This window comes from Otolemur garnettii, unplaced genomic scaffold (genome assembly GCF_000181295.1).
Source record: "Otolemur garnettii isolate 467f Iridium unplaced genomic scaffold, OtoGar3 scaffold00012, whole genome shotgun sequence".
NCBI classification, from domain to species: domain Eukaryota; kingdom Metazoa; phylum Chordata; class Mammalia; order Primates; family Galagidae; genus Otolemur; species Otolemur garnettii.
Genome location: NW_003852407.1, coordinates 29586865 through 29602716, shown reverse-complemented (window position 1 = coordinate 29602716; position 15852 = coordinate 29586865). Strand labels below are relative to the sequence as shown.

General features: G+C 38.1%; 1 protein-coding gene across 3 annotated transcripts in view; it reads left to right on the top strand.

Moving 5' to 3' along the window:
- The window catches only part of GREB1L (growth regulation by estrogen in breast cancer 1 like), a 291844-nt gene that overhangs the window by 160084 nt on the left and 115908 nt on the right, over positions 1-15852 (top strand). For all 3 annotated transcript variants that reach the window (XM_023510203.1, XM_023510202.1, XM_023510204.1), the window contains exons 5-7: positions 3313-3489; positions 9175-9351; positions 11885-12007. In XM_023510203.1, the coding sequence (XP_023365971.1) occupies positions 3313-3489; positions 9175-9351; positions 11885-12007 (477 nt within the window). The remainder of the gene's footprint in view (positions 1-3312; positions 3490-9174; positions 9352-11884; positions 12008-15852) is intronic.

The window sequence follows — 15852 nt, the reverse complement described above, 5'->3', positions numbered from 1 at the left end:
CTTCAGCGTATGTGGCTGGCACTGTAACCACTATGCTATGGGTGCCAGGCCTTTTTTTTTTTTTTTGAGGCAGAGTCTCACTGTGTCACCCTCAATAGAGTGCCGTGGCATCACAGCAACTTCAAATTCTTGAGCTTAAGCAATTCTTTTGCTTCAGCCTTGCAAGTAGCTGAGAGTACAGGCACCTGTCATAAACCTGGCTATTTTTTTCTTGTAGTTGTCATTGTTGTTTGGTAGGCCCAGGCCGGGTTCAAACCCACCAGCCTCAGTGTATGTGGCCAGCACCCAGCCACTGAGCTATAAACACCAAGCCTGTGTCTTAGTTTTTAACAAAAAATTTTTTTAAGTCAAAAGAATATAAAAAATATTTTTAAGACATTTATATACATATGTGTGTATGTGTGTGTGTATACATGTATATATATATTTTTTTTCTTTAAAGACAAAGTCTCGTTCTGTTGCCCAGGCTAGAGTGCTATGGCATCAGCCTAGCTTCAGTAGCCTCAAACTCCTGGGTTCAAGTGATCCTCCCGCTTCAGCCTCCCAAGTAGCAGGGACTACAGTCGCTTACCATCATACCCAGCTTTCTATTTTTAGTAGAGACAGGGGTCTCATTTTTTGCTCAGGCTGTTCTCAAATGCCTAAGCTTAAGTGATCCTCCTGCCTCAGCCTCCGAGAGTGTTAGGATTACAGGCATGATCCACCACACTTGGCCAAAACAAACAAACAAACAAAATATATACATATATATTTTTTATATGTATAAAAAATCTTACTGAGGCTGGGCACTGTGGCTCACACCTGTAATCCTAGCACTCTGGGAGGCTGAGGCGGGGAGAATGCTTGAGCTTAGAAATTCAAGACCAGCCTAAGAGTGAGACCCCATCTCTAAAAATAACTGGGCTTTGTGGTGGGTGTCGGTAGTCCCAGCTACTCAAAAGACTAAGGCAAGAATATTGCTTGAGCGTAAAGAGTTTGAGGTTGCTGGGGGCTATAAAGCCACGACACTCTACCCAAAGAGACTGAGACTCTGTCACAAAAAGAAAAAACAATCTTATAGAATAAGAATCAAAAAGTTTTGAAAACTTAAAAAGTTGATAAACTAAAAAAAGTTACAATAAACTAAGGTTAATTTATTATTGAAAAAAAAAAAGGGCTTGGCACCCATAGCACAGTGGTTATGGTACCAGCCACATATACCCAGGCTGGCGGGTTCGAACCTGCCCTGGGCCAGCTAAATAACCATGACAACTACAACAACAACAACAAAAATAACCAGGTGTAGTGGTGTGCACCTGTGGTCCCAGCTACGTGGGAGGCTGAGGCAAAAGAATTACTTAAGCCCAAGAGTTTGAGATTGCTGTAGGTTGTGATGCCACAGCATGACTGAGGGCAACATAGTGAGACTCTGTCTCAAAAGAAAAAAAAGAAAATATTACCAAAAAGACAATCTACAAACTTGTAATGGTTGAGCTCCATTGTCTTTATCATTTTATGTATATATGTGAGACAGGGTCTCACTTAGTCACCCAGACTAGAATGCAGTGTTTTAATCATAGTTCACTCACATTCCCGGGCTCCTTCTCCCTTAGCCTCCTGAGTAGCTGGGACTACAGACACATGCCACAATGCCTGACTAATTTTTTAAGTTTTTCTAGGGACATTCAGGATCTTGCTATGTTGCTCGGGCTGGTCTTAAATTCCTTGCCTCAAGTGATCTGCAGCCTCAGCCTCCCAAAGTACTGGGATAAGGGGGGTGAGCTGATGTGCCTGGCCCATCTTTGTGATTTTAGTCTTTCTTCTGTGGACTTTTTCCAATTTTATTGTGCCCACTTTTGAGGTTTGATGATTCAAACCATATGGTAGATTTAAAATGCACCACAGCTTCATCCAATTAATAATTGGATAGTTATGGACACTTGTTGAATAATTGGAAACTTGTCATTTGGTTAAAATCATAATACGAATTGATCCTAGAAACATCTGGTGTGGTTCCAGATATTGGAACTTGTATTGGGCAGTGATGGTGGAGTTCCTCACCAGATCTGTGTGTGGAGAGGTAGAGCTGTCTGCCCTTCATGCTCTAAGAATTGCCTGAAAGAGCATATATTATATTTTCACTCAGCTTCTCCCAGTTGCAAGTGACAAAAGCCCACCTGAAATTAGCTTAGGTAAAATGAAGATATTATTGAAAGAATTCCAAAGCAAAAGGTTTCATGGCCAAACCATGGCAAAGGCAAATACAGCTGGTTTCAGAACAGCCTCCCTCAGCCTTCTGTCTCTGCCGACAGACCTCCCTCACAGACTGAAGAACAGGGTTGCCCCAGAGCAACTGAACCATGCTCTCCCTGGCTCTGTATTCAGAGATAGGGAAAAGGCTTTGACTGGTTTATGTCAGGTGTTCACTCCGGACCAATCAATTATAGTCAGAAAGGTGGGATGTCAGGGTGGCCCAGGTTGGATCAGATACCAGCTGTCATGAATCTAGAGTATCACAATTCATGTGATTACAGTACAGAGAGGATCAGAGCCTAGAAGATGTGCAGCAGAACAGTTGCTGTCCTTATGATACTGTCTTTGTAATTATTGGTTCCTTAAACATTCTTCCACTTGACTACAATGTAAGTTCTTAGAGGAGGATATATTTTGTTTAATTCTGTGTCCCCAGGCCTAAGACAGCATCTGTTGCAAATGTTTGTTTAATAAATGAAGAGATAATGAATTAATTTGATACATTGTGATATACAAAGTGGTTATGTAAGATTTTGTCATGTCTTGTCACGTTGTGTCATGTCTAGTGAAGTGACCTAACAGTTCTGAGTTCTAGTTCTAGCCTGTTCACTTATGAGTCACCAAACACTGAGCTTCAATCTTTTCTCTTGTGAAATGCAGAGCATCTGTATTCCAACAGCCCCCATTCAGAGAAGTGAATTTGCACTGGAAGTAAAAATTACTGGACTATGTACATGTAAAAATTACATGCATTTTTAAAGTTTGCTGTGTATTTATCGTTACCTTACTTATGGACCAGAAAATAAATGGTCATAATTTTGGCCAAAGCAGATAGAAACATCTCTCTTTAGTGTCTTTTTAGCCCTGTTCAGAAGGGTATATAACGTAATAGATTTATCTTCTGGTTGAAGTATATGCACTTTAATTTTGGTATAAAAACATTTTAGTTCTCCACAGTGATTCCCACAGATTAATCTCCCCAATGGTTGATAAGGAGATAAAAATCTCACTAAACATTGTATTATGTCCTTTTTCTTTACTTTCTTTCTTTTTTATTTTTTTTTTTTTGGTGATTTTTAGGTTTTTGTCAAGCGGGCAAGGATCTGCGTTTGGTATCATTGTGTATGGAACAAATCGACATCCCAGCAGGATTCCTCCTGGTAGGGGCCAAGTCTCCCAATCTTCCTGAACACATCCTGGTTTGTGCTGTAGACAAGAGATTTCTACCAGATGATCATGGAAAAAATGCACTTTTAGGTGAGTATTTCATGCCTATACAGTTCCTTTCAAGATAAGAGAGCTGAAAAATGCGTTTATTTAAAATTATCACAGAATTCGAAAATTTTATCACAGAATTAGTTGGTGATTATATAGTTTAGTATAATTATGAAGCTTTTCTTCTTTTAGTAACTTCTTAAAATTTAATTTTTATTTTTATTCATTCTCAAAACATTTGCCTTAATTAAAAGACTTTGATGAGACATTAAGACAGCATGTAATTTATCAAACATTAACATTTTATAAAATAAAATAGAATTTACTTCTCTGTAGAGTCATTGATTTGGACCTGGTGTCAAATCAACTCTCCATTATTCACCTATGGATTATGAACTTTGTAACTTATCTGTCATTTTTCTATACCATATAAAATATCATTTTTTTTTTGAGACAGAATCTCACTATGTCACCCTGGGTAGAGTGCTGTGCTGTCACAGCTCACAGCAACCTCAAACTCTTGGGCTTAAGTGATGCTCTTGCCTCAGCCTTCCAAGTAACTGGAACTATAGGCACCCACCACAACGCCCAGCTATTTTATTGTTGTAGTTGTCATTGTTGTTTGGCAGACCCAGGCTGGATTCGAACCCTCCAGCTCCGGTGTATGTGGCTGGTGCCCTAGCCACTGAGCTACGAGCGCTGAGCCAAAATATCATTTTATATTTAACATTAATTCACTTAAAATAACTAGGAGTGGATATGTATATATATATTCATATATATATGACTCATATATACAGAGGGTGCTGAAAAAATTATGCACATTTTAAGAAAGGGAAAAACTATTACAATTGTAATACTCAATATATATCAATAACAAAAGATGAATACAAGTCATGTCGAGCACCTCTTATAATTGCACAAGTCAAACGTGACTTGAGTATTACAAATTTAGTACAGGTTTTTCCTTTCTTAAAGTGTGTATAAATTTTTTTGGCACCTTCTGTATATATATCATGGAAAACATAGCTTTATCTCAGAATTGTTTTACTTCTGGTGTTAAGAGTTTGGGCTTTTTCACAACAAAGCTCCCCTGTCTCATGGGAAATAACAAAAAATAGATTTTTTTAATTATTTTAAATATAAAGTTAATAAGGCACGTGAGATTTGTTGCTTTTTTTACTGCTATATTTCTCTGGAGTTTATTTATTTATTTATTTATTTGGAGACAGGATTTCACTCTGTTGCCCAGGCTAGAGTGCAGGCCTTTATGATAGTTCACTGCAATATTAAATGCCTGGGCTCAAGTGATTCTCCAGCCTCAACCTCCTGAGTAGCTGGGACTGCAGGTACCTACCACCATGCCCAGTTAATTTTTCTAATTTTTGTAGAGGTGGGGTCTTGCTCTTAGTCAGGTTGGTCTCCTACTCCTGGCCTCAAGCAATCTTCCTGCCTTGGCCTCCCAAAGTGCTAGGATTATAGGTATGATTCACCACATCTCAGCCTTGTTTTTGTTTCTCATAATTTTTCTTACTATAAATGAAATCAGATAGACATTTTAGACACAAATATCAGAAAAAGGAAAACTAAGAGGACAAAGAATTCAAGTGTTATATATTTTTTCCAAGTATTGTATTGATCATGAGAGGCCTTTGTTTAGTTGGCCTTTTTTTAGTTGGCCTTTTTTTAGTCTTCCTAGTTATAGAGGGGGGCTATAGAATTTGTGTGCAATTTAACACAAAAACTCTATTTCCACCTTGTATAGTGTCATTAGACAGTCTAGAAATACATTGATCAATATCCTGAGTCAGAAAGTGCCCCTGCATATGCTTTATAAAGTTTCCTTAAATTATATTTCAAAGACTTAGTTCATAGGAAAATAAGTGGTAATTTTCATTTTTCATAAGACTCTCATAAAAAGAAGAATATGTTCATTTTATTTTTTGAGTGAATTTAACAGATGGTTTGATGTAGCAAAGAACTTCCAATTATTCATGTGTTCATTCATCCATCCATTAGTATTTACTCCAAATGTACTGTATGATAGAAATCAAGTCAGGCTAAAATACGGGGGCAAAAAATGTAGAAGTCTTAGTCTTTTTCCTCACAGAGCTGACAGAATGACTTCAGAAAAGTTTTAGCATTTAAAAAGCTTTGTAGTCACATCTAAGGAAATAGTTCAAATGAGGCTCTGACTACAGACCAAAAATCTCTCATAATGCCTTTTTTTGCTCAATGATTCTTTGTGACTAGAGAATCCTCTTAGACATGTCATGGAAAGGGCATAGAAAATACCATCAGAATAACAGAAATCAGGAATATGAGACCAGACCTTGGGTTTTGGAATCAGAACTGGGTTTTCTTTTTTTTTTTTTTTCTTGCAGTAGCTGTTGAGCTGGCCTAGGCCAGGTTCGAACCAGCCAGTCTCAGCGTATGTGGTTGGCGCCCCACCCACTGAGCTATCTATGGGTGCCGCCCCTAAAACTGGGTTTTAATCCTAGATTTGCCACTTAGTACTTTAAAAACTTGGGCAAGTGTTTTAAGAACTTGAAATCTCACATTCCTCATGTATGCAATGGCCAAATAATGCCATTATTTGTAGTAAAGATCAAATGAGATGATGTTTATAAAGCACCCATCCAGCACAGTGCCTGGGATATAATACATTTTCTTCAAATGATACTTATTTTGCTATTGCACTTAACTAGATGCTCTTATAGATTTGGAACTTTGCTTACTTTCTCTAGCCTTGCAAATGGACATGTTCTTCAACAGCCACGTCTCATGTAAAAGCAAAATGCAGCGATACTAAGGTTTTTCTTAGATGAGCACAGTGTTGAGATTTTTACTTGTTCAGCACTCTATTTCCAAAAATTAATACTCATCCGACCTTTCTTACTTATGGAGGATGATTTTAATATGCATTAGTATACAGGGGAAAATTTTAAGCTTCAGCTATTTTAGAATCCCTGTGGACTCCAATATCAATTTGTCTGAATTTTTATATAAATTATGCAGATTCCAAAGACTGTGGGGGAGTTGATTAAAAAAAAATGTACTGATCCAGTTGGCAGTGCATGTACCCCAAATCTACCATGCAACTGGAAGACTTGATTGCCAGAAAAACTGGAAAGGTAATTTAGCTGTAAGAGGTGTTATTTTTGTTTTCAATGATAGCAAGAACTTTGAACAAATAAAATTTCCCTGGGACCAAGGCTAATGTTGAAAGTATACGGAGTTTTAAAAATAGACTTTCATATTCCTAACTTACCATTAATGTGAAGGATCTCTTCTTGGCATATTATCTAGACCCATATCTTGTCTTCCTCTTTATATCCTTGCTTTTCGTCCCAAGAATAGACAGAGGAAAAGAGTAAACATTCAACTTGAATATTTTGTTAATCCTAATTCCCACACTGATCTTTTCTGAGCTACTTGTATCTCTCAGTTAAGCCTCCTTCTTTTGGTGCTATTCTTAATTATGTTGACTGAAAGCTTTTTACTTTTTATGGGTGTGGTATATCTGCCTCACAAGTCAGGCAATTTTTCATCACGTCTTGGTGATTACACGAGAATGTAACTTCCATGAAGGCAAATGTTTTGTTTTTGTTCAATGCTAAAATCCTGGTACTTAAAACAGTGGCTAGCATGAAGTAGAATACAGGCATTTGCTGGATCGTGGATAGAAGGAAATTGATGAATTAGGCAGCCATTGACAACCTTTTTTTGGGGGGGGCTACATCTTTGAACAGATATCCAAATGCTCTCAAATACAATCTATCTCTGAATATATTTAAGTCACTTATAAAATTGTATTAATTTTGGCTGGATGCAGTGGCTGATGCCTGTAATCCTAACTCATTGAGAGGCCGAAGCAGGTGGATTGCTTGAGCTCAGGAGTTTGAGACCAGCCTGAGCAAGAGTGAGACCCTGTCCCTACTAAAAATAGAAAAACTAGCTGACTTTGTGGCAGATGCCTGTAGTTCCAGCAACTCAGAAGGCTGAGGCAGGAGGAATACTTGAACCCAGGAGTTTGAGTTTGCTGTGAGCTGGGCTGACACCACAGCCTGAGGCAACAGAGTCAGACTCTGTCTCAAAAAATAAAATAAAATAAATAAAATTATATTAATGTTTACATTTCTATAAAGTGACAGTAATAAACTATTAATTCTATGTAACTGACCAGAGGTTATGGCTATTCTTTCTTCACCACTACTTCTCCAATGTTTAGCAAAATGCCTAACATATAGGTAGGAGCTCATAGGGGGTTTTTAATTGTTCTTTTGGTTTGAGTTGTTTTTTTTTTTTTAGACAATCTTACTCTGTGGCCCTGGGTGGAGTGCCGTGGCATCGTAGCTCATAACAACCTCAAACTCTTGGGCTCAAACGATCCTCTTGCCTCAGCCTCTCAAGTTGCTGTAATTACAGGTGCCTGCCACAACATCCAGCTAATTTTTTTTTCCTTAATAGAGAGCAAGTCTCACTCTTGCCCAGGCTTGTCTCCAACTCCTGACCTCAACAATCCTGGCCTCTTAGTACTCTGCCATGGCCTCCCAGAGTACTAGGATTACAGGTGTGAGCCACCATGCCCAGCTAGCAAATAATTGTTGATTGAATAATAACAAATTGGACTTCTTATGTCCAAATGCTTTGGATTAATTGTCAGCATTCTGAGATTAGGATATTGTGAGGTATTCTGTCTTAAATCCTTATGGCCTTTCTCTTCTCCTTATATATCTTTGGTAATTATATCACAGTTTGGTTTTGGCATTTGGTAATAGTGTGTCACTTTATCAGTGAATTTATAATATGGAATGCCTTTTCTTATTTGCACCTTTTTTGTCTTATTCATCTCTGTGGTAGTAAATCTGTTATGTCCTCATCAGATACAACTATAGGAACTAACTGTCTTACTGTCTGCCTTTTACTCTGTGTGTCAAGTGGGGAATGAAAAGTTGATTTTCAATTAAAGCAAGGCATGGCTTCTTATCCTCCCAGCCTTCTTAATTTTATCTTTCCATGTCTACTGTTCCAACCAGGTTACAAAATTTTTATTTTGTTTGATTCAAATGAGGGCTTTTGGGGGGCTGTTAGAGCTAAAGGAATAATATGCTAGTTTGAATAAAGAAGTGCTAAAAGAGGAAATGGGACTCTCCTGGGACCCATGTCAGCAGTTATAGCTTGAGATCAGAGAAATGGAAGTTGATGAAGCCTCGAATTTGCACATCCCACCACACTCTGCTCTCCTCTCGGTGGACCAGCTTCCTCCTCACAGTTCTTTGTTTTCATACTTTAGTGTACATGTAGGTGGCCTAGCCCTAAGTCAAATTTATTGTGCAAAGCCATACAAATCCAGGGTTCAATACCATCTAGCTGAATTTCTGTATTTATTTCAAAATTCTAGGAGAGAGATTCTGACCATCCCAGTTTAGCAGATAATGGTCCACATTCTCATTAGCTGTGGCCATGGAGGCAAGTTCCTTGGGTGGGTAAAAAAGAGAGCTAGGGATAGACCCTGCAGGCTCTCTCTTAAGAAGGGAGTATGTGGGGAAGAAATAGAATCAAACTTTTTCTTAAATTGCGTGCAATATATACATTCTATTATGTGATACTATCTACTCTGTTTCCTTATTCATTAAAACATGTGACATGTTTTTATGCTTTTAATATGTAAAAGTATGTATCAACTTACAAGGCCACCAGTAATGTTAGTTTTCCTCATTTCAGGGTTTTCTGGAAACTGTATTGGCTGTGGAGAAAGAGGATTTCGGTATTTCACAGAATTTTCCAACCACATTAACTTGAAGCTCACCACCCAGCCAAAGAAGCAGAAGCACTTAAAGTACTACCTAGTCCGAAGCTCCCAGGGTGTACTGTCAAAGGGACCTCTCATCTGCTGGAAAGGTAGTCACCTTCATGAGGGAGAGGGGATGGAATAGAGATTTTACAATGGTGGCAAGTTACCTATTCAGGGTTCAGAGTTCAGATGTGATACAGATGAGTATCTTGAGTTCAGAAGGCTTTACCCCTAAATTTAAAGCCCTCTGGTAGGTTATTTGACTTGTTCCTTACTGTTTTTAACAGAGATACCATTCACGTGTAAGAAAGTATATGTCTCTCTATTTCTTGGGAAGGGGGTGCAGCTCTCAGAGAAAAAAAAATAGACTCTAGTTCTTTCTTTCGTCATTTAGAGAGAACCTCAGAGTGTCAGTTCTTTGGTCAGATGCTCTTTTTACTAATTTCTTTGGAAGTCTCAAGCTAGCATGCTTAGAATAAATGATGCTCTCTTCATAATAACTCAAAAAATGCACCAAAAAGTTGGCAAAGTTTTGTTTCTTTTAAATTAGGAACCACTTAAATTTGTAGAAATGAATCCCATTGAAACATCACATCTTTGTGTCGTTGGTAGGAATTGCCACGAGTCCTGTTTGTTATTCTAACATAGAGGAGCAGTTCTAATTCTAATCCCTGTTATACCAATCAGATTCTTAAATGCTGAGATTTTTTCCCCTTATAACTATCTTTAATACTTCTATTATCTATACAAGATTTTTTCCTTAGGAAAACTAGCGTAATCAATCTAACTTACAACTGCAGATTTTTCTCTGAGTTCTGTGCCTTAATTTTTCTTGGTTGCATCTGAAGTGGCACAATATTATACCTTAGGAAATGGCTACGTGTTTCAAGACAGGTGTTGTCAGATCTTAAAACTTGTGACTACTGAATCATAAGCTGGTGAATTATAGATAACTTTTTGTCCCAAGAAGAGATTTCCCTCAGAAAAGTTATTCTGAATTCTAATAAAAGAATAAAGATAGGATAGGTATCACCTCCCTACATTTTAACTTCTTTCTTTAGCTTTTGTTTTGGTTCTATAAAATATTTTTAACTTCTCATTTAGTGCTCAATGACAACTCATCATTCTAATAGAGAATAATATTTGTGAAAGAAGCCTCATGTTTATAACAGTTGCTATTTTGGAATTGGAAATATATATTTATATATGCACATATAATATTAATATACATATATGCATGTTAGTAGGTAATGGGGAGATACACTTTTTTTTTGAGACAGAACTCACTCTGTCACCCTGAATAGAGTGCCATCGTATCATCATAGCTTACAGCAACCTCAAACTCTTGGGCTCAAGCAATCCTTTTGCCTCAGCTTCCTGAGTAGCTGGGTGCCCACCATAAAACCGCTAATTTTTCTATTTGTAGGAGAGACAGGGTCTTGTTCTTGCTCAGGCTGGTCTCAAACTCCTGAGCTAGGCAATCTGACCATCTCAGCCTCCCTGAGTTCTGGGATTACAGGTGTGAGCCGCCATGCCCAGCCTGGAGATATGCTTTTAAACCAAAATACAGTAGCTCTTCACAGAAGATCACAATATAGATGGTTCTAGAAAACTGTCTCCAGCCCTTGTATGAATCTATAAACTTGGAAACTCTCTAAAAGGCCCTTTATAATTAACTTTGTTGTATGCAACCATTTACTGTATATTCCTTTTTTACATACTGCTTTTTGAGACTAATGTAGTATAATTTAGTTGGAAGTTACAGTCCACTGGCCTTGATAGTATTCACTATCTTCCTGAATCAGTATAAAATGCTATTAAAATATTGTACCAGGACCCCATTAATTTTGGCTTAGTTAAAATGAAGCTTGGTATTGCATGAGCAGTAATCACCTTGAATATTGTTTACCCGCCTCTTTTATCAAGAACTGGGAATGATGTGTATTTGAGCATTTCTAATTTTTTTCTACTGCCTATACATTTTTCTTTGCTTCTGTTTCGGGCATAAATCAAGGTTGAGAACAGAAGGTTGAAGGCAGCCTAGACAGACCCTACATTACTACTCTACACTTAAGTCAACCCTGGAGGTTAACTGGCATATTAAAAGCTTTTGGGGTTTTTATAAGTTATTAATCTTTTAGCCTCTGTCTTACCCATAAAACTAGCATGACTATGTTGGTTATGAGTAGTTTCCCCCTGGAAACTAGTCTGTGGGGAACAAAGTTCTGTCTGTCCTTTGTATTTCTTTGCCTTCTAAATGTGTTCTGACCTTAGAAACAGAACTGTGTTCACTAGCTTGAGTCTTCTGTTGGAGTCGGGATTAGAGGGAGGGGATCTCTGATTGGAAAGTGGCTATCATGGCCGGGTATGGTGGCTCATGCTTGTAATCCTAACACTCTGGGAGACAGAAGCAGGTATATTGCTTAAGTTCAGGAGTTTGAGACCAGCCTGAGCAAGACCAAGACCCAGGGTGACAGAATGAGATTCTGTCAAGGAAGGAAGGAAGAAGGGAGGGTGGGAGGGCCTATCACTTAAGAAGAAGCAATTTATTTTAAAGATTGTCTGGATTGTATCCCCATCATCTGTTTTGAGAGAATATTGGTCTCTTCATATATTGTGATTTTTTTTACTCCTTTCCAGAATGTAGAAGCCGACAATCCTCTGCTTCTTGTCATTCTACTAAACCAAACTCTTCAGTGTCATCAACTGTGACCCCAGAAAATGGGACAACTAATGGATACAAATCAGGATTCACTCAGACAGGTATGAACTATTTCTTTTGGCATTTTAAGCAGCAGATGTGTTTAATAAAGCATTTTTAAACTTTCTGTTGGCTTGTTTGAATATATTTCAAAATAAAGGTATTATCTGAGTTATTATTAGAATTAGAACTCAGATTGCATTGGGTTTAGTCTTTGGATGACCCAATCCTTTCTGAAATTTGATAGGATCTTGAGCTTAAACGTAAGATCTGCTTTTAGGTGAGACCGATGGCAGGCAGTAAGTAGAAATCTAGACAAGAGGGACGTCTACATCAGAGCTGTCAGGTGTCGAGTACTGGGGACACCCTCATAAAGACTGGAGCTTTAGCTAAGCCCACAGAACATCATAGGGATACAAAGTAAGGTCCAGGGTGGGATTGTGGGTCAAAAGATGAATCCATAACAGGGTATAAGATAGGGGCTTGGTTACAAATAACCAGATACAAATCTTACTGCCTGAAACTAGGCTATAGTATCAAGGCAGGATCAGCACAACAGCTGGTCTGACACTGAGCAGATAAGGGCTAGGCTAAGGCTTCTAAAAATTCCTCTAGTATAGAGCACTGGCATAGGCCCTAAGGTTAGGATAAGACTCCAGGTGGGACGTAATGGTTCCAGGTGGCTGAAGGGCTGTAACTGGAAAGATCACTCAGATGATATTTGAGAAAATTGCTCAGAACCAGTTTCAGTTATATCTTAGGCAAGAAGGAAAGTATTTTAAAAGGATTTTTCCAGTTCACTTGTTTTTGTGAAGTGCCATTTTACTGATCTGATAAGCAAACTTGACAACATATGTGCTTTCCCAATCTCTACTCAAGCACAAGTTGAAAAGAAGACTGTTCCCATTTGGTGTGTAACATACCTTTTTCAAATTTATGTGAAATTCTGATGAGCTGATAAATTGTTTCTATTTTTTTGGAGATGGAAGAGATTATTAGAATATGTTAGCAACAGTAGCAATGCTAATGAGGCTAACTTTGGGGCACTTCTCACCACGTGCCTATACCCAGCTAAGTCTGCCTCATCCTGGATAAGGAAAAAGTCTAACTTGGCCAAGAGTTTTAAATATAGGCTATGATCTATGAAGAGATACCATTTCTCTTGAATAAATCATCATGTCAATAGGTATTCAAGAAAGAAAAAACCTTGGTAATTGGCTTCTGGCATTGAAAGATTAGCCCTTATTACACTAATGACAAGCCTGTACTTCTCTCCTAGGATACTATTTTAGTAATTTGACTGATACCGTTTTTCTGGAACTATGAAATAAAACTTTTAAAACTACATTATTAAAAGTTAATGTTTACTTCATTCTTTTTGGGGGGAAGGGACAGAGTCTCACTTTGTCGCCCTCAGTAGAGTGCTGTGGTGTCACAGCTCATAGCAACCTCCAACTCTTGGGCTTACGCGATTCTCTTGCCTCGGCCTCCCAAGTAGCTAGGACTACAGGCACCCACCACAACGCCTGGCAGTTTTTTGGTTGTAGTTGTCATTGTTGTTTGGCAGGCCCAGGCTGGATTCAAACCCACCAGCTCCAGTATATGTGGCTTGCCCGCTAGCTATAGGCACCAAGCCAATATTTACTTCATTCTAACAAAAATTTATAAATGTTTATGATATTCTAAGAACCTTATCAGGTCCTTTAAGACAGGGTTTCAGTACTTGACCAATGACTGCAATGATTTAAAAATCATTCATAGAAGGGATTAAAGAATGAAACAGGCCAGTGCAGTGGCTTACTCCTGTAATCTCAGCAGTCTAGGAGGCCGAGGCAGGTGGATTGCCTGGACTCAGGAGTTTGAGACCCCCCTGAGTAAGAGCAAGACCCCCATCTCTGTTAAAAAAAAAAACAAAAAAACTCTAACCAGGCATTGTGGCGGGAACCTAGTCTCAGCTACTTAGGAGGCTGAGGCAGGAGGATCCCTTAAGGGCAAGAGTTTGAGGTTGCCCTCAAACTATGACACCACCTCACTCTAGCCAGAGCAACAGACTGAGACTCTGTCTCAATAAATAAATAAATAAATTTTGCTCTGAAAAAGGCAGTCAAGATTTATTCTTTAGCAAAGCCCCCCTACACACACACCAGTTGCTATCACAAGACACAGGTAAGGGAGGAAGCGAGAGGTGCTGACTATCTCATAGTGAACAGAAATGATCAAGTATTACACCAATATTCTTGTGTGTCCCTTTTAGGAGTGTTTAGTTGTAATTTGATCATGAAATAAGTTATGCACAATTTTGGGTGCAAATTAGAGGCTTTGTATCTAAAACTTTCCTATTGATGAATTACATTTCTAGGTTCTTCAACAATAATTCCTTTCTTCTGACACATGTTGAATGGAACAGGCTGTAAGAATTTCATGTTAGCTTCCGATAACATTGCAGACAGTAGAGTATGCCTTGTTAGACTGAAGCCACCTGGAACCATTATGTCCCACCTGAAGTATCTCCTTGTTAGACTGAAATTCACCTTTCCATAGGAGATTGCCTTTTCCTTAATCTTAATCTGCAGGCAGTGACTGCCTGGAATCAACATTTCTTAGCCTGAAATGAGGGCACACACATTGCATAGTATTTGAAAGAGGAATTAATTTATGATTTACACAACTTTGTCTTGAGTTTCACCTGGGATGCTCTGGATCTTCTGTCCTGGCTGGCTTGCCACTTATCCCTTGCGTATTTTCTCTTAACATTTTTATGCCATTGATAATTAAAATTTTGGTCACTTATCTCAGTGAAATATTTTTACCAGTGGCTATATCTTTACCTACCTTACACACACATTCTCCCTACCCTACACACATACATGTGCACACATTTTGCTTTATCTGGGTGAGAATTCAAGAAGAGATGAAAAAGAATTCTCTGCCTAACCCAAGATCTTGAAAATATCCCTGTTTTTTTCTGAAGGCTTTTATACATTTTGTTTTAGTGCTTGCAATTAAGTCTATGGGCCATTTTGAGTTAATTTTTGTGTGTAATGTAAAATTAGAGTTTAAGTGAATTGTTTTGAATATGGATGTTCAGTTGTGCCAGAACCATTTATTGAACAGACTATCTTCCTGTCTAGTCAAAAATCAACTAACTTAAACATAAGGATTTATTTCTTTAAAAAATGATAGAATGAATTTATCAAAATCTAAAACTTCTGCACTTCAAAAGACACCATTAAGGAAAAAGAAAATGTGGTATAGATACACAATTGCAATACTATCAGCCATAAAAAAGAATGCAATCCTCTCCTTTGCAGAAACATGGATGGAACTGGAGGTCATTATGGTAAGTGAAATAAGCCAGGTATAGAAAGACAAATATCCTATGTTCTCAATTATGTTGTGAGAGCTAGAAAGGTTGATCTCGTGGAGGTAGAAAGAGAATGATGATTACCAGAAACTGGGGGAGAGGGGTAAAGCTAGGTTGGTTAATGAGTACAAACATACAGTTAGACAGAAGGAATAAGTTCTAGTATAAGATAGCACAGCAGTGACCCCAGTTAACCATAGTTAATTGTATATTTCAAAATAGCCAGAAGATTTTAATGTGCCCAACACAAAGAAATGATTAATGTTTGAGTTGATGGAATCCTCATTACCCTGCTTTGATCATTACACATTGTATGCATGTATCAAAATATCACATGTAAAAATATATATATCACATGTGCTATAAATATGTATCATTATTATGTATCAATTTTAAAAGGCATCATTAACAAAAATAAAAAGGTGAACAACAAACTACAAAAAGACATTTACGGCTCGGCACCTATAGCTCAACCGGCTAAGGCACCAGCCACGTACACCTAAGGTGGCAGGTTCGAATCCCCAGCCCGGACCCGCCAAACAA